Below are 23,539 nucleotides of genomic sequence, written 5' to 3' on the forward strand. Positions count from 1 at the left end.
CAAATTATAGTGAAAAAGACATTGCTCGTGACGCAGAGCTTGGTTACGGGGGACGTAGATCATTGCTTTAGATCGAACCTCCATATCACATCGTTTGCGTCGTCTATTTCCTTTACTTATTATTCTTCTTATTTCATCTTGCTCACTATTTTATTTACTAATCGCTTAAACTTGCATTTATTTTCGAAAAAGATTTAGATAACCAATTTATCCACTTCTTGGTTAGTCGTTCTTGGGCTTTCATTGTGATGATGGCTAACAGTGTTGGATTTGGTGGTTGATGGTGCATCTGGCAGTGAGGTACGGTGGTGGGTTGAGGTGCGAAGTAGCGTTTTGTGGGGTGGTGGTAATGGTGTGTTCGTTGTGTGATGGCGAATCTAGCGGTGTGGTACGGTAGTTGTGGTGGTTTTGGTTGTTAAGAGTGTGGTCGTGGCAGCTTGCATGTTTTAAGGGTGGTGGCGGCAGTGATAAACGACGGTGGTCGTGGCAGTGGGTGTAGTTGTGATGGTGAGATGTTGGTGACCATAGTCTGTCGAGGTGGATGTGTTCATTTTGTTTGAGACGGTGGTATTGCTGTCGGGTGATGTGACGGTTCTGGCGTTGGTGTTGTTGGAGGCAGTCGTTGTTTAGTAGTGGTCATAGATTAATTGGTTGATTGTGATCAATAAAAATGATAAATTGTGATCAAAAAATAATGTGAGACCTAAAAAATTAATAATTTGTGATTGTTTAATAAGTTGTGACCTACGGACAAATTGTGACAAACAAATTTTTTAAATTATGACCGTAAAATAATTTGTGACATTAAAAAATTTTGACTTGTGATCGAAAAATAATACGTAGCTAATTAAATTGTAAATCTATGATCAAATTGTATAGATCTATAACCTTAATACATTTAATTAATAAAATAAATAAATAATTAATTAATTAAATTATAAATAAATTTTAATGAATATCTAATTTTTTGAAATTTGAAATTTTTACTCTCACGTTTAAAATGGATAATAGTTATCCTTTTACTTATGAATTTTTTCCTTGTTAAAAAGGATCTTTAATAGTTCATAGAAGAATTGAACCAATAAGATAGTCCCAATAGCCCATTTTCTTAAGGACTGAGAAGAATTGATTTGGATTTACCTAAGTTGGGTCTTGTCCCGCTCTAATAAGGTAGACCCTATTATTACTACGATCATATCTTATTGGGATTGAAATCGCGTTGTCGATGAATTGGCTTTGGATCAAAAGTCCATAAATTCGATAAGTATAAAAATAAGATATTGGATTTTACACATATAGTTGAGCAAATTACCCCCAAGACCTTGATTTTAAGATTTGATTATCATAAATTAGGTCATTAAGGATTTTATTCAAAAATCACGTATTAATTATGTTATAAAAATATAAATATACATTTTAAAATAAAACTAATTATTATCCATGTCAAATTTCAAAATTTGCTGGAGAGAGAAAATTACTTCCAATTTTGCAATCTCCTTCCAAAAGGAAGAACCATCATTGCCTTCTTTTTATCTATAATAGAGGTTTCTTTCTCTACCAACAACACTCTCTTACAATTTACAGACAGTCACAGTTGACATAGATCCGATCACAAGCAGTCACAGACAACATGTCTCTGATCACGAATCGTAATAATTAACATAAATCTGATCACAATCAATTACTATTAACATAGACATGGTCTCTCAAACAGCACAGAAAATACATCTAATAGGTCACGTTCAAGCAAACATTTGATAAAATATACTCCTATTAAAAATTTATAAACTGATCACAAAAAGACTCTCGCAAAAACTTATAAAAAAAATAGACTTATGTTAACATATTCGTGTTTACACAGGTCTGGTCACATATAATTAAAATTCATCCAGATTTAATCACAAATAGTCATATTTAACATTTGCTTGACTACAAACAGTAAGAGTTAACACAGATCTGGTCATAAATAGTACAAAAACCACATCCAATTTGTCATGATCATACAGACATTTTATAAAATACAGACTCTCGTTAAAAACTTATAACTTTTATATCACAAGATGAATGTGAATGTATGATTCACATAAATTCTTCAGATCCATGTAACCTAAAATTAGGTGGAATGAAAGGGGATTTGCTTGCTTTTGAAATATAGATAGTCAGATTCGACAGATTGTCTACTCAAGATATTTTGATAATTCCAATCGAATGAATTGCAAAAATCAACGATGGGCTTATGACTTAATCAGTGGTAACTTGCTTTTGATGAAGCAAAGTAATCAATTTATGGTTAATTTGAATGATAAATTGTTAATTATTTTGAATGAAAGTGGTGAATCGTGTTTAGTGAGAGAATGTGAGAGGTAGAAATACATGTGAGGTGAGAGAATTTTTTGTTATAAAAAATGGAATAAAATCTATATTTTAAGTTTATAATATGACGATTAATTATCCTTATTAAGTTGTAAAATATTATTAAGAGTATATTTATAATGATTTAACATTTGATTTGTTAAATTTTTTCATAAATTTGGTAAATATGAAATTGTATCTTTAATGTACTGTAGTTATGTATTTTTCCTTATGTAGTTCCATTGAAATACATTAAAGTCGAAAGGATTAGATGGACTTTTTCTCACGAAATCACTTGATCTATAATGGAACAAGACAAAAGTGGTCAGTTCTAACTGGAAATTAATTTGGAATTGAACCATACCAAATCCATTCATGCTAACTCGTGCCTAAAGTGCAAAGTTTTGTCCATAGTATCAAACGCATAAAAAAACTTAGCGTGCGTTTGATTGTAAGCATGAAATTTGTATGTAAAGAAAATAAATTTTAGTTAATTCAATTGCCTATAATTTATGTGCATGAAAATTATCAATTAAATGTATTTGATTGATTTAATTTTCAACCTCGAAAATACTATATTTGTCCTTTTTATTAGTAGGTAGACGAGAAAGAGAAAGAGAAAGAGAGAGTGAATTCTTTGAAAAATAAAATCATACTCCTTCTAAAAAAATTATTTTCCTTGATTTTAAGAAAAATATGGGTACATGATCAAAAGTAAGAATATATTTTTCATGAAAAATAATGGCAATCAAACAGCACAAAAGTAGGAATTTGGATGGAAAAAACACATTTTTCATGAAAAATATTAGTAATCAAACACACCCTTAGTATAAAAATAAAGCAAAGGTGAATAATTGTGGTAAGGGTACACACACACATACACACTACTTCCTTTAAAAGAGTGGATGGAATTGCATTGTTCATTTATGTGCCTAAGCATTAATATCTTATTGGTTCATAAACTAGATACTTACTATTCATCAGTAAAATATCATCGGTATATATACGTTTCGTACTACCTTTTTAGTTATTTTGCACCCTACTTCTTCTCTTCGACCTTTCCCCGATTTTCATACACCTTTCCACAAAAAATATGTAAAGGGTAGCTTTTAATCCTGCAGAACATCTGAGTTTGAAAAAAGGGTAAACGAGTGCCTATTTTCGGGGTGTCGATCCAAAAGACCTACAAAATTTAATCTTGCAAAAAATTCTGAACTTCTCTTGCTTATTATTGTTCAGAGATTTACACTTCTACTGTTAACCTTTCGATTTTCTGTTCTTGTTTTGATTGAATTTTCCACGTGTGTTTGATTTTTTTGATGGTGTTTAAGGTAAAGAATTTTGACCCGGATTCTTTTGATTTTCTTTATTTTTTTGTTTGAAAATGATGTGATAATGTTGTTCAAAACCAATAACAACAATATAATAATAATAATAAAAAAAACGACTTGTGCCATGCGACCGTATAGGAAAAATGGCCACGTGAGACAAAAGTCTCGTGAGTAAAATACTCCATGCGATCGCATGGAGTTGTACCATGCGGTCGCATGGTAGTGTAATTTGGCCGTTTTGTTGCCCTTTTTGACCGTTTGTGATTCAAATTTGGTGACTTTTGGCTCATGCTTTGGCACCACTTCGTGCATCTGAGTTTTGCCTATAAATAGTGGATCCATATTAAAGGCAAATATGACGAAAAACATATGAGAATTATTATCATTCCAAATAAAAGAACAAAATCCAGATTTTATTCATATTCATAAACCCATTGTGTTCTTCAAGTTTTGGAGATTACACTCGTGCTTTAGTGTTTAATCTCTCATAAGGCTTGTTAAAATCCTACAAACTATTTATCGGATATCCCTTGAAGCATTCCAACCAAAGGAGAGGGGGCAAATATCGTTTGAGGACAATGATATCGTGTTCAAGCCATTCATTGATACAAGTTCGAGATTATCTTGTTATTGGCGTTTCCAATTCATATTTTTTTTTTATCTCTACTTCAATCCGATGAATTTTCTCTAACAATCTTAAATGATATTTCTGTAATGGAAAGTGATACAACGTTGGCGACAATCAAACTCATGAATCAAGACTTGGTGCGGTTAGATCGGTTTGATGGAACGAACTACACTCGATGGAAAGACAAATTGAAGTTTCTTCTCACTGCACGAAAGATCTTCTACATTCTAGATCTGGAATTGGCGCCACTACCGGAACCAACAAATGGAGAAACCGAAGCGGTGAGGAATGAAGACAAAAGCGCCAAAAAGATGAGTTAATATGTCGCGGTCACATCCTCAATGCATTATCGGATCGTTTGTATGACTTTTATACAAACACAACTTCAGCAAAGGAAATTTGGGATGCGCTTGAAAATAAGTACAAAGCGGAAGAAGATATACAAAGAAATTTTTAATTTCTAAGTACTTTCATTTTGAATTTTTAGAGAATATTCCCTTTCTTCCCCAAATACATGAAATGCAAGTAATTGTCAACAAGTTGAAGACGATGAAAATTGAAATACCGGAGATCTTTCAAGTAGAGGCTATAATTGCCAAATTTCACAGAATTTGGAAAGGATACCGGAGGAAGATAATGCATAGTTTCGAAAATTATTCTTTAGAACAACTGTAATAACATTTTCAGATTGAGGAAGAGTCGAGAATACGTGATAAAAATGATTCTCATGAGGGCACTTCCAAAGTAAATGCTGTAGAAAATTTCGAACCGCCAACAAAATCCAACAAAAGAAAGCCTTCAAGGAACCTTAATAAGTTCAAGAAGAAGACCAAAAGATGATGCTTTGTCTGTGAAAAATCTAGACACTACGCAAAAGATTGTAGATATCAAAAATACAACAACTCCGAGAGTAAAGCGAATTCCATCCAACAAGACAAGAATGTGGTTACTATAAGCGAAATAAATGCAATTAAGGGAAATGTTCCCGCCTAGTGGTATAATACTTGTGTCACGGTGCATGTACCATATAACAAATCTTTGTTCAAAACATACAATGAAGTGGATGGAGACCAAGAGATCCAAATGGGTAACGAGGTGCAATCCAAAGTAATTGGAAAAGGAAGTGAGAAATTATCTTCACTTCTGGGAAAAATATTACTCTCACAAATGTACTACATGTTCCGAATATGAATAGAAACTTAGTGAGTGAAAATCTTTTGGAAAAATCGGGGCATTAAAAGTGTATTTAAGTCCAGTAAACTTGTATTGTCACTTAACGGGAAATTTGTTGAAAAGGGCTATTCATGTGAAGGAATTGTCAAACTTTGTACATTTGACAATGAAATAAATAAAGTTGATTTTGCTTACATGATTGATTTATTTACTTTATGGCATGCTAGATTAGGTCACATAGGTAAAAGTACCATGAAACGCATGAGAAATTGTGACTTAATTTTATATGATGAAAATGATGTCATTAAATACGAAACATGTGTAGAAGCAAAAATGGTTAAAAAAAACCTTATCAAAGCGTTACGAGGACTTCTAGCATATTAGAATTAATTCATTTCAATAAAAGTAAATTGAATGGCATGCTAAAAAAAGGTGGAAAGAGATATTTCATAACATTTATTGATGATTGCTCAAGATATATATTTATTTGATGAAACATAAATACGAGGCACTTGATTTATTTAAGACTTATAAAAATAAAGTTGAGAATCACTTAAATAAGAAAATAAAGACCTTAAGAAGTGATAGAGGTGGTGAATACTTCTCTAGTAAATTTAATTTATATTGTGAGCAACATGGCATAATTCACCAATGTTCCGTACCTAGAACACCCGAAGAAAACGATTTGGCTGAAAGGAAGAATAGAACTTTAATAGAAATGATTAATGTCATGCTTATATATGCTAAGTTGCTATTCAATTTATGGAGTGAAACTTTATTAAATACATGTAGAATACTTAATAGAATTCATTCTAAATACACAAAGGTTTCTCCCTATGAATTGTGAAAATGAAAAAAACTGAATATTGGATACTTCAAAGGTGGGGGTGTCTTGCTTATTGCAAGAATACAAATCCTAATAGGACCAAATTAGGTGCAAGAGGCATTGAATGTGCATATGCTAATAATAGTAAATCTTATAGATTGCTAAACTTGGATACCAATGTGATTATTGATTCAAGTGATGTAGAGTTCTTTGAAAATTTGTTACCATCGGATAATGAATTAAAGAAAAATATTGGAAACATCCCTAGCTCAAGTGGAACACGTGATGAAATGTCTTCTAAAGATATTGGTGAGTCTAGTGAACCACGAAGAAGCAAGAGAACTGAAGTTGAGAAGTTTTTGGGATCGGATGAAATTGATTCTCAACTTATCTCATTTTACTTAGTAGAAAGAAATGAGTTGAATGTTGTAAGAACAATTTCTTTTGTTCTACAAGTGGAAACCGACCCTAAAACCTATAAAGAAGCTATGACTTCTCATGATAGCATTTTTTGGAAAGATGCAATTAAAGATGAAATGGATTCGATAATATCTAATAAAACTTGGGAACTTATCGATCTACCACCGAGATTCAAATCTATTAGATGTAAATGAGTATTTAGGAGGAAATATAATATTGATGGCTCTCTAATACTTTCAAAGCTAGATTAGTAGCAAAATGATATTGACAAAAGTAAGGAATCGACTATTTTAACACTTATGCATCGGTAGCTAGAATAACATCGATTAGGATATTATTTTCATTAGCTTCGATATATGAATTGCATGTTCATCAAATGGATGTTAAAACGGCATTCTTAAATGGGGATCTCGATGAGGAGGTCTATATAGAGCAACCCGAAGGGTTCGTTCCACCTGAAAATGAACATAATGTATGCAAGTTAGTAAAATCTTTATATGGTTTGAAACATGCACCTAAAAAATGGCATGAGAAGTTTGACTTAACTATAATATCATTCGGATTTAAATATAATAGTGTAGATAGATATTTATTTTCTAAAGTGTATCATGATTATGTGACATTTATATGTTTATATGTTAACAACATGTTGATTATGAGTAATCACATGGACGATATAGAAGAAACAAAGAGGTTCTTGGTCAAGTGGATATCATTTTAGGTATCAAAGTCACTAAGATTAGTGGGGGTTATCACCTAAGTCAATCACATTATATTGAGAATGTGATAAACAAATTTAAACACTTGAACATAAAAGAATATAGTACCCCGATTGATCCAAGTTCAAAACTTGTAAAGAATGATGGAAGGACGATTGCTCAATTGGAATATGTTGTGCTCTAGGAAGTCTTATGTATGCAGTTCAGTACACAAGACCGGATAAGTAAACTTAGCAGGTTTACTAATAATCCGAGTAATAATAATTGGAAAGCCGTTGGAAGAATTCTTGGATAATTAAAGAAAACCAAGAACTTAGGCCTGCAATATACTAAATTCTTGAGAATATTGGAAGGATTTATCGATGTTAGTTGGATATCTAGAATGGGTGAAAGTAAATCCACCTCATGTTGGGTGTTCACTCTAGGAGGAGGTGCTGTTTCTTAAAAATCAAAGAAACAAACATGCATAACACACTCGAATATGGAATCAGAATTTGTAGCACTATCGAATATCGGGAAAGAAGCTGAGTGTTTTAATGATCTCTTTTATGAGATACCCTTGGGATCGAAGAATATTTCTTCGATACTTATCATGTGTGATAGTCAAGCAACATTAGCAAAATCATACAATGAGGTATACAATGAAAACTCTAGACGTATGAGTCTTAGACATGAATATATAAAGAAGTTAATCAAGAATGGAATAATTTCCCTAAATTATGTAAGGTCAATTGAGAATTTGGTGGATCCTTTGACTAAACCTCTAAATTGAGAATTCAGATTATGTTTATTTTTTTACTCTCTTAACAACATTGTTTCAATTGAACAGTGATAATAAATTCGATTATGTAAGTTTATTTTGTCTAAATTTTCGCATGATTTCTTTGTATGTATCTTGTTTTTGTGCAAGTAAAAGATTAGAAAATTGAGGCTTTTAACACTGCACATGGAATTAACATAGGTGTTTGTCATGTCAATTTTTGTTGCTTTAATTGTTTTCTTCTTTATTGTTTATGGTAGAATGATTTGGGATTAAAGGGCATTGCTTTACTGCTCAAGCTGTGGTTGAACTTCTGGTTAATAGAATGGTTGATTTGCCTTTGGTGCAAACTGGTAATGATATAGCTGAATGTGAATTTCTTCAATGGTTTGTACAAAAGGTGAGTAACAACCTTTTATATTGTACCATGATTAATCAACACCGTTGTTGGTTCTGTAATGATTTTTTACCCAATGCAGTTCTTGTTTATTCAAATTGTTTCACTTTCACTGAAATTGAAGATTCCATATGTTGCTAGTTTGATTGTATTGTTTTTATATTTCTCTCTTTCATTTTTTAAGGTTATTGCGAATGGTGATGCTATTTGAAGTAGAGGTTTTCCTTCCTGTGATTATCATTATATTTAAATGTTATATTCTAATCAAGTTGGAACAACTGTATTGTTTAGGATCAATTCAATATTGATGAAATCACTTGGCAGTGGCACCAAGTCGAAGAATTTCGACTTCTATTTGAAGTTCAAAGTGATAAAGCAACCATAGAAATAACGGGTCATTACAGAGGAAAAGTTACCCATGTTCTTCATATTCTAGGCAACATTGTAATGGTAACAATAAAACTATTAGAACTAGAATTTATTGTAAAATCAAATGCTTAGGCCACTTTCACATAATGGAGTTCTATATCATCTACTTGTGGTTATGGAGTTACATCAAGAATAGGTGGTAGAATTATGTGTACAACTTTGTCCGTAGATAAAGGACTTTCTCCTTTTAACAGTCTAATATTGAACTATCAATCACGTTCGTTCATTTATGTGCAAATAAAACTTTACTCTATTGCAAGCAAAATATCCAATTTATGTGATGACGTGAAAAAGAAACGTAGTTCATTTCAGATATTGTAAGGAACTAAGACTTTGTCCATGATCGTTGAACCTCAAGTAAGACTTCATCACACTTTGAGTTTCTTCCTTATCTTATGTTTGTGACTTTTATGTTCAAAGTATATTAATTTGTTCGTTCCCAGTCGAATTTATTGAAATGAAATATATTATACGTGTATATTTCTATTCTAGATGGCAATCATGAAACAGGTATTCAGTTTTAAGAGCTTCTTCGATGTACTACTAAATCCTGGATCAACGTTCAATTATATGTATAAACATTGTAGAACTTCTTGTTGGAAAAATCTTCTCACAATACCTTAACAAACCACATGATTTGCATTTGGAAGATGGTTTGTTATTCATTCATCAATTGATTATCCCTGACGTCAAATAATACGATTGATATTACTTTTGATTTATTCCTTCATTTTTCTACTGTTGTGTTAGTCATTACAATTATCACTTGCTCTCTGAAAACTGAATGATTTTATTAAGAATAGGCATAAAATGGCCAAGAAAACTCAGAAGAATAAGAAGAAGAGAAGTTTTGTGAAAATTGTTAACATTTTTTTAGTTGATGGTGGTCTTTTTTTCTTACTCTGATGTTTGGCTAGCTGCTTTTATCTTAGGTTACAGATGAAAAGAAATTCAAAGAGACAATTAATAGGTAAGTTTTCAATTTCCAATTTCCAATTTTCTTTTAGGTTTAATTCAATTTTTTGGTGGTTGACAAATTAAGGAAAAAGATTATAAAAAAAGGTTGTGTGACTTTTGGATCTAAGTTTATTGATTATTCAATTATACCTTGAGTGATCCTTACCCGACTAATTATCTAATTAATTGAAATTCGCTTTCGCTAGATTGAAATTTCAATTTTTTTAATTATGTTTCTTTTTTTCTTTTTTTTTTTTCAAAAAATCCTAGGGGGATTTATGCGTTGAAATCTATTTTCTAGGCTTTATTTATTGTAGTTAATTTTAATGGTTTATTTATGTATGGTGATTACAGGTTGTAACAAGAAGTAAGTTTCTTCTTTAACATGAAATATATCGAGGAAATGGTCAAAAAGGGAGAATGGAAAGCAATGAAAAGTTACTTATTTCGGTTTACTGTGGTTGATGATAACAGATACTCAATGAAAATTTTCTTCAAGGTCCAAAAGAAAAAGTACGTTGAAACCATAGATAGGTGATTTGGTTTCTGTTTAAATTAATATAATTGAATGTCTTCATTAGCTCTGCATTAATTTTCATATTCTTGTGGATTAATGTATATCTAAATTCATTTCATACTGTTTCTGAATTGTAGGAAAAATCTTCCTAAGCCATTCGTTATTATTATCTTTGTCATTTATTGGAGTTTGGATTTCTGTATTTTCTAGGAGTTTTTGATGTAAACGTAGACATGCAAGTGCTTCGAATGATTTTCTGAACCTCAATCGCGCTTCTTCTGTTGAAAAGTAAAACTTTTTGTTGTTTCTATCAATTTGTTTGTATCTATCACTATATATGTATAATGTTATAATAAATTATTTTGAAGCTTTAGTTTTTGATTTCTTGCAATGACTTAAAAAGTTTATTTTCTTTTATGTTTAGTTACTATAAATAATATACAAAAATTTTATACTACCCTTTGAATATAGTCATCGATCACATATTTATTATTCGTTTATTCGGAATCATAACTCTTCTGTTCATACATATACATATAGATCCTGAATATCAAGAGTTCCTCGAATTCTTGCAAAACATATTGAAAGTCTTCCCAGTTCAAAAATGCGATTGAAGAGGAAGGAGTTAGAACAAGCTTGTAAGGTAATAATTTTGACTTATGTGTATTCATAGGACGATCCAATAATTCATTTCTGAAATGGTACAATGTGAAAGCGAGTAAAGTTGTATTTTCTTTTTAGTTGAAACGATTTCCTGATTTCTTTTATTGATCCAAAAGACGCTCCTAGAGTTAGCTGGTTCTTGTGGGCTTCAATTATTCTAAATGAATTCACATTGATTGTAGATTCTTTTGTTTGTGATTTATGTCGTGCATTTTTTCAAACACTGGCAAATAATTAGTTTTGTAGATAAAATTGTTGCCATTGTAATCACCATACAAGTAGCGTTCTTTTTTTTTTTTTTTAATATTTCCTACAAAACTGCTACATTGTAATCACTGTATGATTCGCATGTTTTTATTTTTAAATTTTCTAAAAGGAAATTATGTTACAACTATTTACAAGGAAGATGGTATCCTGATGTTCTAACAAATAGGTAGACTTTTTGTATGGTTGCATCTAAATAATTAGTGCTTTGTTTTAACTTCTAGATTTTTGCATCTACTTATTGAAACACCGTGCCCAATTGCCTATTGGTTGGTTGATTGTTGTCCATATGTCATTGATATCTTCAGCACATATTGACTTCGTTATATGATAAGATCTCTTCATTGATATCTTCTCGGCATTACTTGAATATTTGTTACTGCAAGTTGCTTTCTATATTTATCAACTGATGTCACTTGTTCAGGGAAAATAACAATCCTAGTAGCATGTCTTTTTTTAAAGATCAATATTGATTAAGTACCGCTTTATATTTTTCTAGGTGTTAATTGTTTGGATTGCAATTGTTTTGCTGCTTTCTTGTGCTAACAAACCCAAGTCCAGAAAGTAGTAATAAAATTAAAAATGAATAGTTTTTCATTTAGTAAATTATGGATTGTGAGATTTTGAATGTTTAGCTGTTCTATTTCGGATCACTGAACCAAGAATAAGTGTGATTCTGTTTAAATAACTTATGTGAAGAGAAGCTCATTTTTAGTGGAGGTATTTTATCAACTTCTATGGTATTTGTTATTGAAGCCAAAGAAGGAATTTTGGTTTGTTCTTTTCAAGGTACTTTATTAGGAGCAACGACCACAACTCTAATTGAGCAAGAGAACAAAAGTGGGTTTGTTAAAGGGGCTACCGTTGTTTCCATCTATGGTGCTATTTTCTCAATCGAGGCCTTTATTGCTTTTATGGCAAGCACATGAATTTGAGATTGGGTGCATACTGTATTTGGTGAGCAACGAGCTTCACCTGACTAATCGTTCCATTATAGATTAGTTGTATGGTCAAATTGTTGATTCAATTGCTTAATAGAAACTTTTTACACGCATTCATCCTTTCAAACAGTGGACTTGTTAGTGACTGATCATGCTTTGAACTGATTATAATGACTTTTACAACTATACTCTGAGGCGATTATAATTTTGAAGTATTTCTTTGCATGGTCTTGAATTATACCTCTAAATCAGCATACAAAGATTGAAAAGGGAATCAATATCTTGGAAATATAGTGTTTGTTTATCTGCCTTTTCATTTCTATGCCATTTATCATTTCATTCAAGAGTGCGATTTCTTTGCAGGAGAACATACCCTAGAAATTTTTCAATGTCTTCAATGCACACGAGATGGCTTCAGTACAGTTGAAAAAGGATTGGAATTATTTACTTACAATAAACTCGAAGAGAAAAACATAAGAGTTGCAACTCTCTCCCGACCCCCACTTGCCTGCGTTCTTGTCATCATTTTTATTTCGTTCTTCATACCTTAGATCTTTCCTATCTATGCTATGATGCGGAAAGCAAGTTTTGAAATTTTTGAACTTTATACTGAAATCCTCTATCGTAGGCGATGGAGCAGCCGCTTTAATAGCCATTGTTCTTGTAAACGGAGGAGCAAGGATCATTTTAACTTTTATCTCACCTTCTACATAACCATCATCATAAAATCTATTTTCTACAGCAAAAGTCGACAGACTTTCTTGACTTTGTTGGCATCATTGTCTCACTCCTTTTCAGCTCCAAAATTAGTTTATTGGAGAAAATAATGCTGGAAATGCAGCAGCTGCCCTCATGGCTCCAAAAACCAAGGTTTGCTATTCTGAAATAGCTTCCAACTACAAATTGGCACCATTTGTTCACCTTAGTATCATATTCTCTTATCAATCTTTAACCTTAAATGAAAATGATTTAATCTGTTTCTAACTCCAGCTTATGGGAGTTGGGAAATGGAATGAAGATGAAGCCTCAATGTTGGTTCTTGGGAAATGGGAATACAATCAGTATCAAACTTGGAGATATTATTTGAGTTGATTCACACCTTATGGAAGGAAATCCTCTTAAGATCGATACATCCTTTAATAGTCATTGTCATGAACTTAAAATAAAGATATTCATCTGGCTTAAGATAGGCTTTGTAGTTAGTCTATTTTTCTTTCACTCAAGCTACTCTAAATAAAATACTTCCTTTGCTTCCCATAAACTCATTTAACCCATATATCGCATCAATCCTTAATACTCAACCCACTAATTGATTATAATAAACTCGCCACTACATCATCACAACTACTGACTACAAAAGGATTATCGACATCACCTAACTTTATTCTCTTCGTAACTTGTTACTTTCTTGTTTCATTGCTAAATTCATATAACACCAAAGACATTAACAATACTTCCAAAATGGTACAATCCGTGCGTTGCACGGGCAAAAAACTATATATACATATATATTTTATAAAATTGTACTTTATACTAGTTATCGTGTACATGGCTGACCATGACACTTTGAGTGGAACCTAAAAAAATGTCACTGTTTCATTTAATTTTTAGGGTATATTATTTTTCCCTTTTCTTATTTATGTGTCTTGGCATTTAAGATGAGTGATATTTTGTGATATACAATATTTAACACTTGACCCAAAAAAAAAAAAAAATCTTATAAATTAAGAAAAATATAAATACATATTTAAGCCACTATGTCCCTGTTTGGTAGCCATAAAACATTCTTAATATTTTTTTATTACTTTTTAATCATACATTCTCCTTAAAAATCACTATTAAAAGTATCTTTATCAACAATAATAGCCTCAAACAGGAACTCTATATCTCTCCAGTACTTCTATCTACGCGAGGTTGCGCGTAGTTGATTGGGTTCCACCAGGCAGATCAGCCAACCCAAATGTTGGCGCAAGGATTACACCAGCCGACCCACGACATAACCTGTTCAAGATATCGGCCCAATTCAAGGACAATAGCGTCATTTCACCTTCCAATCATCCGCGATTCGCCGATACCCCATTGCGAATAACATTTTTATTTCGCAGCAAAACATCTCCCCTTTGCTTTTGATCTCTCAAAATTTTCCGGTTCTTGTTCACATTTTTTTCGCTCTATATATATCGATTCAATCTATAGACAAATATTTTTGCACATCTTTCTAGATATGTAAATGCAGTTTTATGTAAACAGACGATTGCACATGTAAATAGATACCCTTTTCGTTCCACCGCAACCGACAATCTGAGAGGTCAAACTCTTCGTATGTCGGCTCTTATTTTTCCGGCACCTTAGTTTTTAGAATCTTATTAGATTTTCATAGGCGGCATGGTATTTTGGATCGATGTGGATTTGGATGTTTTGTTAAGAAAACGTTAAAATTAGGGTTTTGAATTTCTGAAATAATAGGGCCTTTTTTGCGGCGTCTTTGTGATTAAAAGTTATCGAGTATTTTGAATCCATTTGAAATTTTTGTTGGCGGGTTTATTTTGAACTAAAACGTTGGTTCGTTTTAGTTTGTAAGTGGTCGAGTTATCGAAACTAGTATTGGAGTTTTATGAAGGTTAGGGTCTTTGGGATTGTGGAACGAAATTAGTTATGACTCGGAGTTCGAGGCACAAATCCCATAAACAAAGCAAACACAGTTCCAAGGACTATTCGGATTCTGAAGAGGATGTAAAGTTGAAGGAGAAAAGTAGTAAAGATGACAATCCAGCCAGGGATGATCGCGGTCCAACCTTGGGTGAGAAACGGAAAATTTCGTCTCAGGCGAGAGAAGGAAAGGATGGTAAAGATATGAGAAATGGTGAGGTATCAGAAGAGTATGTTTTGTCAAAACGTAGGAAAGAGAAGGCCAACGTTGGCAAAGAGAGGGCTGGTGTGAGTGTGGGCGTTGGTGATGATAGGTGGAGGGGTTATGGAGAGGAGAAAGGTGATACTGATAGGAATGATAAAAAGGAAATAACTAAAGGGGAAAGTTCGAAAATTGACTCGAAACTGAAGGAAAGTTTGAGAATTGAGTCGAAGATTAAAAATAAAAGGTATGAGAATGGGAGTGGGAGTGGGAGTGGGAGTGGGAGTGAGATTAAGGAGGATAATATAGCATCCCTGGCGGTGGAGAAAGAGGAGAGTGAACGTAAAGGAGGGTCAAAGAGGAAGTCTGAGAGGGATTCTTCTGGGTGGAAGGAAGCAAAGGAATCTAAGGATAAGGGTCGTGGATCGGAGAAGGAGAAGGAAAAGGAGAAGAGTATTGGGGAGGAGAGTAAGCGTGGGGATGCTGAGGTGAAATCCGTGGATGTGCATTTTGGACAGAAGGAACGGTCACTGTTAGGATATTTTAGCGAAGAGACAAAGGCTAAACATGGTCGAGAAAATACTGGTAAGGTAACTTATTGTTGTGACATGCATGAGAAATTGGAATATGTTTTGTAGTAATAGGATTTTCTGTTTGATTTACAAATGCTTTAATTTATTTTAGTGCAGGTTCTTAGTGGGTATGCTAGGGTTGTATGTTTTGAGTGCCTTGGTTTCAAAGACTGTAGTGCACCCTCCCCCTGTAGAAGGTGGAGTAACTATTGATGGTATTCTTGTTTAGTGAGTGATGTCATTGGTGCTGGTGCATTTGATTTGCACTGGAGGGTGCACTATCCAAAAGACCTGTAACTTCGATTAAGTTTATGAACATTATATTGCTCTAATGAAATAATAGGAAAATTTTAGGGGGGTTGGTATATGAAGTGAAAGAAGTTCGTCTGCAGACATAGTTTTTGACCCCACTATTGATCAAATTTTCTGTCCAGAACTTGTAGAATTTGTGTTTGGGCATCTAGCAGTTTGGTTGGAAGTTCCATGGTTGAACTTCTTTTGGCTGGTTGATTTTTTACGATGCATATTAAGTGTATCTTAGATTCATTAATACTACAATTTGAAGTATGAGGATAATAAACCGTGTTTGATCTGTAGCCTCCCTAATTCCTACCCACTCATATATTTCTCCTAGGTAATATGAGCTAGTGCTATAGTAGTATCATTTATCCATTTCATACTAGGTGTATTAAGTGGAAGCATGAGAACTCATATATATTTGACTATGCATGAAAAGTTGATTCACACGTCTTTGAAATGATCTCTATTGCTTGTCGTATCATTTTTTCTGCCTAGAGAAGCAATCAAATATCTCTAAAGGTCATCTTTTACGATGTCCTTGCGGTGATACTAAATCCAATTCCCCATATATACTTTTATCAAACAATAGCAAAAATTCGTAAATTGAACAAACGGTTTTTTTTTTTTTTGCTTTTTTTTTCTCTTTTTTTTTCTTTTTTTTTTTTTTTTAAAGTTTGATTCATGCATATGGAAACCTCTCTGGTGCTGTCTTAGATCGTTTGCTGGATTCAACTTGTGCAATTTGTCACTATTTTGTAAGTTGTTGATTTTTATTTGATGTCTATTCGTAATCCTTTTGGTAGAGTGGCCTTTACAAGATGAGTTGAGGAATCCTGAGTTGGAGAAGGAACTCGATAAAAGGATACGAAGGAGAAAAGAAGGTTCTGATGTTATCAAAGAAGTTGACGAGAGGCGATTGTCATCAAGAGCTGATCTTGCCAAGGATGTGAAATACAGAGAAGATAGGCACAAGGACGGAGGTAATGAGGACAAGTATCAGAAAGATGGCCAAAAAGATGGTAGGAACAGGGATGACAAGTACCGGGAAGATGCTGACAAGTATAATAAATCTCGGGATCGTAGGTATTGGGAAGATGGTGATAAAGATGCCAATAGAGATGATAGACGTCGAGAGGATGGCAATAGAGACAGCAAACGTGAGGATGAAAATTTTCGGGACGATGGCGAGTATGATAAAAGGCAGAAGGATGACAAGTATTGGGAAGGCACTGCAAGAGATATTCAAAACAAGGATGATAAGTACGCCGAAGATGGCGAGAGGGGTAATAGACGTAGAGATGATGGGTACCGTAGGCATCATGAAGATGGTGACAAAGATGACAGACAGTGGGAAGATTATAGAGGAGATGGTGGAAGAGATGTTAGATACAAGGAAGATAAGCATCGAGGAGATATTGAAAGAGACAGTCGGCATAAGGATAGCAAGCGAGGAGATGATATTGGTAGAGAGGAGAGACTGAGAGAGGCTAAGTATAGGGATGAACGTGCCTCAAGAGACTTATCTGGTGACAAGTCAGACCCTAAGCACTCTAGGGATGATGGTTATGCTGAAGATCGTCGCTCCAGGAAATTAATCGCATATGATGATAGTCCAAAACTAGGTGATCAAACTGCCAGGTATAAAGATGGTCAGGGTAGGAGAAAAACTAAGGACGGAAAGGATTACGATGATATTAGGTCCCGAAGTGCCAAAGATCAGGGGCTCGAATCGGATAAGAAATCTGCCAGCAGTGCGAGAATGGACTTAGTTACTGACAAAGGAAGGTCCATCTCTAGGAATGCTGATGTGGGACTTCCTTCTAATCATAGCAGACGGTACAGATCTCCCAGCTCAAGTTCTCACGTTACAAGGGATCCCTACAGGTACTTGATTATGTGCAATTATTTATTGACTATAAGTTCAAGTTCATTTAACACAATAGAGACATATAGGGAATGGTTGGTATCCTGAATGGTGCAAAAACCTTTGATCATATATTGGCACTTAAAACTTTTTACTTTCTCATTGTTGTTGTATTATGAAGATCGTTAATCTGAAAGTTCTATCTGTTTGAATGGCTCGGATAAATTGCTGGTAAACAATAAAGTTCTCCCTGGGAATTTTGCGTTGTTTTCTATGGAATGGAAAATTAGACACTGTAAAAAACAAGTTAGCTTTTCCCTTGATAATCTTCCCTATTCCTCTATGGATGATCCTCTTCTGAATTCTATATATGCTGCCTTTTTTCTCTTTTTGGTGGAATATATCTACCAAATTTGAACTTATTAAGTGGATGAAGTTTTCATGTTGGATTATTTCTCTTTTTCTTTATTCTCTTTCCTTCATTTCTTCTGGGCTTGGCAGTGGTTTCTGTTGATTTTGGTGGAATGGATTGACTTATTAGCAGAGTTTTGTTGGTAAAGAATTTAAGAATTTAAAACAATATACAAGGTGTGTTCTTGTTATGTGATTCATTTACATTAATGCTACTCTGCCCATTCTAGTTCTGCCAATGTCACATTGAACTTGAAATTGTCCTGGTATGTTCTTGCCATATTTTAGAAACTTGTTAATGTTTGATCTGTCCAGTAGAGGTATTTGCAGCCTTTTTCTAGAATACATAGCATGCTCAACAAATTTATGCACTTCATTTCCTCAACTACAGGACTGACCAAACATGAATCTATGCCCATATGCTGTTTTTCAGGCTCCCAAATTATGCTTACGAAGAGAGAGTTCGGTACAGTGGAACTTCTAGCAGAGATTATTTTGGTGCTGCGGGAGGAGCTTTGAGTGCAACTCCATCTAGATCGATGGAGAAACCTGGTCTAAAAGAAGATGGCCAGTTGGGGGAATTGTCAGCTGAAAGACCTCTGAAATCTGACATTCGCTCATCGCCCTTGCAGCTAGCGGATAAATCCCCATCATCGAGCACCGATTGGAGACACTTCAATAGATCTGATATAAGGCAGAGTTTTGATTTGGAAGAATCAGCACAGCAAAGTTTGCCAGATGCAAAGGGGTACTCTTGTAAGGAAGGCAGGGGAAGTCGTGAGTTGGTCATGGACATGTTTCCTGGAGATGAGCTTTCACAGGCTGGGGGAGATAATTTATCGGTTTCTTCACCTTTTACGAGAAATAGCCATTTATCAAACAGTTTCAAGTCAACACCACCTTTTCCTCTTTTCAGGACTGGGTTGGATAGCCCTTCAATATTAGGATCTGCTGAAGATGACGGCAGAAGTAAGTCAAATAGCCATAATAGGAGGATTAGCAATCCCAACTTGGGAAGAGTTCAAGGAAATGCTTTGAGAGGTGTACCAAATTGGCCTTCCCCCTTGGTAAATGGTTTCATTCCTTTTCCCCACGGTCCACCTTTTCATTCAGCGATGCAGCAGTTTCCTGGTCCACCAATCTTTGGTGTTAGATCATCAATGGAGTTAAACCATCCCTCTCCTTACAATATGCCTGGTGCTGAAAGGTTTTCTGGCCCTGGGCGTCCTATGGGATGGCGCAATCCGGTGGATGATTCTTGCCCTCCACTGTTGTTTGGTTGGGATTCAAGCAGTGCTGTCTATGGTGAGGAATCTCAAATTTATGGAAGACCAGATTGGGACCATTCTCGGAGCCTGCCCAGTAGTCAAGGCTGGGAGGCAAGAGGAGATTTGTGGAAGGGACCGTATAAAACTGCAAGAATGGATGTGCCATTTTCTGATAAAGAGAATGACTTCTCTCAAATTGCAGATGAAGCTTTGGTTGGTCGGTCGATTCAACAAGCTCAGAGCGAGCTAACTCCACATGATAAGCATGCTGAGAGCACTGACATTAATCAATCAAGAGATAGTTTGGAAAATAATGATTCTGAAGCTGCTTGTAATAATCCAGAGGAAACTAACGACATTGCTAAAATGTCAAGAAAGGATGATGAGTGTCTCTGCCGATTTTACTTTTCCAAGCTTGACATATCTGCCGATCTTACTGAATCCGAGTTGTTTACTAAGTGCACAGGCTTCCTTGATATAGATCAGAATATTATTTCTGACGTAAAAGAATCTAAACTTTTTTATATGGAGGTAAAATGACAAGCCAGTTATGTATTTCATTGCACTGTCTTATAGATTTGCCTAGGTAAAAAGTTTATTTTTAATTCCAATTTTTGTTTTCCTTGACAGGAAGCTGTAGAAGCTACAGCAGTATCTCCTAATATAATTAGCAATGTTCCACTGTTTTCTGCCACCAGTGATTCTGTTTTCCAGGTAAAGTTTTGTTGTGAATAGTGTGTATCCCTTTCTTGTTTAAAGAATAATTTCTAATGTAGTGCAGCATACTCATATTGGCATATAACCAAATTATCAGTAATTCTCAGTTTCATTGCTGAGGTAGTAAGGTCATTTGTGTATTTGAAAAGCTGCAAAACAGCCCTTGTGTCAATTAGCCAGTACAAAATTATAATTCTGGTGCCACCTGGGTATGCTGGCCAGTGGATTTTTGAATGTCCTTAACTGTTTATTGCACGATTTGTGGGTCCTTCGAAATGTGTGGATAATAAATATGCTTTACGAGCTTAATTATAATTTAAGCTTTGCCAAATATGCTCTAAATTGTATTCATCTAAGAGTAAACTTCTGTTATTGAGGCAAATTAGGATTTTGACCATCTTGGGCAACATCTTGCTCATAGTTTAAGACTAAGATCAATAGGAAGCCTGGAGAAAAATGAAATATTTTTTGAGATTTACTTCTTTTTATCTGATATCTGTGAGGAGTGGTGCATATATAATATCATAAATGGTAGAAGTATTCCTTACCATTTTGCTTGCGCTCCATCCTCTGTGATGCAGAAAGCAATATCATTATATAAGAGGCAGAAAGAAGACTTTGGAGATATAAATGAAGAGTTGAGTGCAAAGATCGAGTCAATTCCAAAATGTAATGAGGAACTGAATGCTGAAGATAACAATACGGAGAGGTCTCCAGCTGGTGGCATGCAAGATGTAGGGAATGCTCTTTCTAACTCCAACGGGAAGGCAAATAGTCTTCAAGTGGAAGAGTACCCCAAAAACTCCCATCTGAAGCCCAATCTACCAGATGTGAGCGTGGTGGAAAAATCAGAACCAGTTTCTTCCTCCAAACGTGTTAACATGGACGTGGATTTGATCTTGAACGAGGTGCCACAGGAGCATATTCTTGAGAACCCTTCATCTATTGAATGCATAGAAAAATCTTCTGCCAATTTATCTGCTGGGGTCGGAGAAGTGCATATGGAATTTTCAAGTAACAGTGGGGAGCTGAATGTATTTGATACTAAATGTGGTCCTGCGCGCAATTCTGATGTGTCTTCCACGGCAATGATGCCAGGGTTAATTGAGTCTGCGCCAGTAAATTTGAGTCGGATACATCATTCTCCTGAAAGTACACATTGAGACAATTTATTTTTCTGAGCTTTTGAAATGAAGCTCATATTTTCTTATCTTACATATCTTTGCTTGCTCTCCATAACCAGTTAATATTTAATTTTTATTTTTCGAAAGTTATTCGTCTAATTAGGTGGGAAACATGGTCGGGTTCCTTGCTCCGGGAGTACGGGGAAGCAGTTAAATGACCGTAATTCATTAGCTTTATGGTCTGCTACATTTAAGAAGTAACCTACAATGTTGCAACCTAAACGACCTTTTGTCTACACATTTTAGTCATATTTGGCTGTAGATTTGAATAATAGGACTCAACAAAGTAAAGAAGAAAACGAAATTAAAATCTTTTCCTTTCTGGGACATAAGAATTTGGACCTATTTTATCCTGTTCAGATTTCAATCTGGCCCATATAATCAGTATGGCATTCTTGCAAAAGATTATTAGATCTAATTATGCAATAGGCATGATGCATGCCTGTGTTAGCTTATAAAATTTGCTTACAAGGAATTAAGTTCGTTTAATAAATACTCCTGTTGGTCACAAAGAAAACACTCACAAGGGTTTATATAACATTGAAGTTTTTATGTCGGCGACAGAAATTCAAGCTTAGGGAATTGTTGATCTTGTAGTAGTTAAATAAAAATACAATGGATTTTATACAAATTCATGATTTGAAATTTTATTTACGAGTTTAATATTCTATTAAATAGAAATAATTAATGACCATCCAGTTATGATCAATCTAAACTAGTCCATTAAGTATTTTATTCAACATGCCAACTATTAAACAACTTATTATGCCCTCGTTTGGCTTCCTTTTTCTTTTTTTCTTTTTTTTTTTTTTGAGAATGTGGTTAAAAAAAATTTGATTTACGTGTAATATTATTTTATGGGAAATTCTGTAGTTGAAAATAAGAGAAAATTTGAGAGAGAAGGGGCAAACAGGAGCTACAAATACAAGACAATCAATTTGAAATGTCATGAAAGATGTCCTTAGCTTCGAGTAACATGTACTAGAGTGTGCGACTCGTTTAGATTTTAGGCTAGCACGAAAAAAGCAAGAAAATCGCTTTCTAGTATCAATGATTAGTGCCAGACTATGAGTAAATAAGATAGAATAGAATAAAGAACCACATTTACTATCTATAAATAAGCAAATTGATCCCTCCATAGTGTGTGAAGTTTATGATTTTCGTTGGTGCAAATTCAATCACTTGAATTTAAGATGAGAAGCAATTCTCCTTTTGTAGCAAAGGGTTATTTATTAAGCGGAGGAAATCTTATTTCAATTTCAAAAACATAAAAGCGAAGCGTCCACTCAAGGACGGAGTGATGGTCAGCATCTAAAGATTGATTGGTTAGGTAAAAACATTTCATTGTTCTAAGGTAAAAAAAAGTAATATTGATTAAGATTAAAGTGTGGCAGAGACTTGCATACAAGTCGTATACACTCGAGAATATCACATAGGTTAGAATATGAATCAATAATTGGGCTATGAATGATTTTTGAATATTTCCTCCTTTATTATGTAATTCACTATGGTATAATAAATGTCCACAATTTAGTCATATTGTCAACTTTAAATAGTAATCTACGATAGCGATAATAATGAAATTAAATTATTCTTCAATTATATTTTAACACCAGTATTTTTCAAATTCTGAAAAGGAAAACAGTTGGGATCCTCACCAGATTTTAACCTTGATTTTCTCTCTGTCGTATAAACCTCCATCTTATAAAACAAGATACATGCATAGCAGAGAGAAACCACTTTAATATCCAAACTGTCACTAAAACTACAATAATTCTACTTTAACAAAGTTCGGTTACAAAAATGGCTTTACAAAGTGTGTTGGTGAAATCCAGACCACTGATTTCAAATGATTTAAAAATTTATTTTTAAAATGATTGGTGTAAATCCAACTTTGTTATCCAATTTTGTCACTCTTTTGTCATTGTAGCAGAACTCCTAAAACTAATAGGGAAATCCAACCTTTTGTCATCCTGTTTGGCATATCTATATTTC

The 23,539-nt window shown here is 34.0% G+C and overlaps 1 protein-coding gene across 1 annotated transcript; it reads left to right on the forward strand.

Annotated features, from left to right (window-relative positions):
• Window positions 1–14,347: 14,347 nt before the first annotated feature.
• On the forward strand, window positions 14,348–21,596 carry LOC111393991 (zinc finger CCCH domain-containing protein 13-like). The gene is made up of 5 exons (XM_023019785.1): window positions 14,348–15,813; window positions 16,904–17,984; window positions 18,809–20,174; window positions 20,274–20,357; window positions 20,942–21,596. Exons 1-5 carry the CDS (start codon window positions 15,033–15,035, stop codon window positions 21,521–21,523), a joined length of 3,894 nt encoding a protein of 1,297 aa, XP_022875553.1. The 5' UTR covers window positions 14,348–15,032; the 3' UTR covers window positions 21,524–21,596.
• The last annotated feature ends 1,943 nt before the right edge of the window (window positions 21,597–23,539 follow it).

The sequence above is a fragment of the Olea europaea genome, chromosome 4, assembly GCF_002742605.1.
Source record: "Olea europaea var. sylvestris chromosome 4, O_europaea_v1, whole genome shotgun sequence".
NCBI lineage: Eukaryota > Viridiplantae > Streptophyta > Magnoliopsida > Lamiales > Oleaceae > Olea > Olea europaea.

Bases quoted from the DNA above. Each gene is read 5' to 3' on its own strand.
- LOC111393991 (XM_023019785.1), top strand. From the start codon at position 15,033: ATGACTCGGAGTTCGAGGCACAAATCCCATAAACAAAGCAAACACAGT. The intron at 15,814-16,903 runs GTAAGGTAACTT...TCCTTTTGGTAG, and splicing joins ACATGGTCGAGAAAATACTG to AGTGGCCTTTACAAGATGAG. The intron at 20,358-20,941 runs GTAAAGTTTTGT...TCTGTGATGCAG, and splicing joins CCAGTGATTCTGTTTTCCAG to AAAGCAATATCATTATATAA.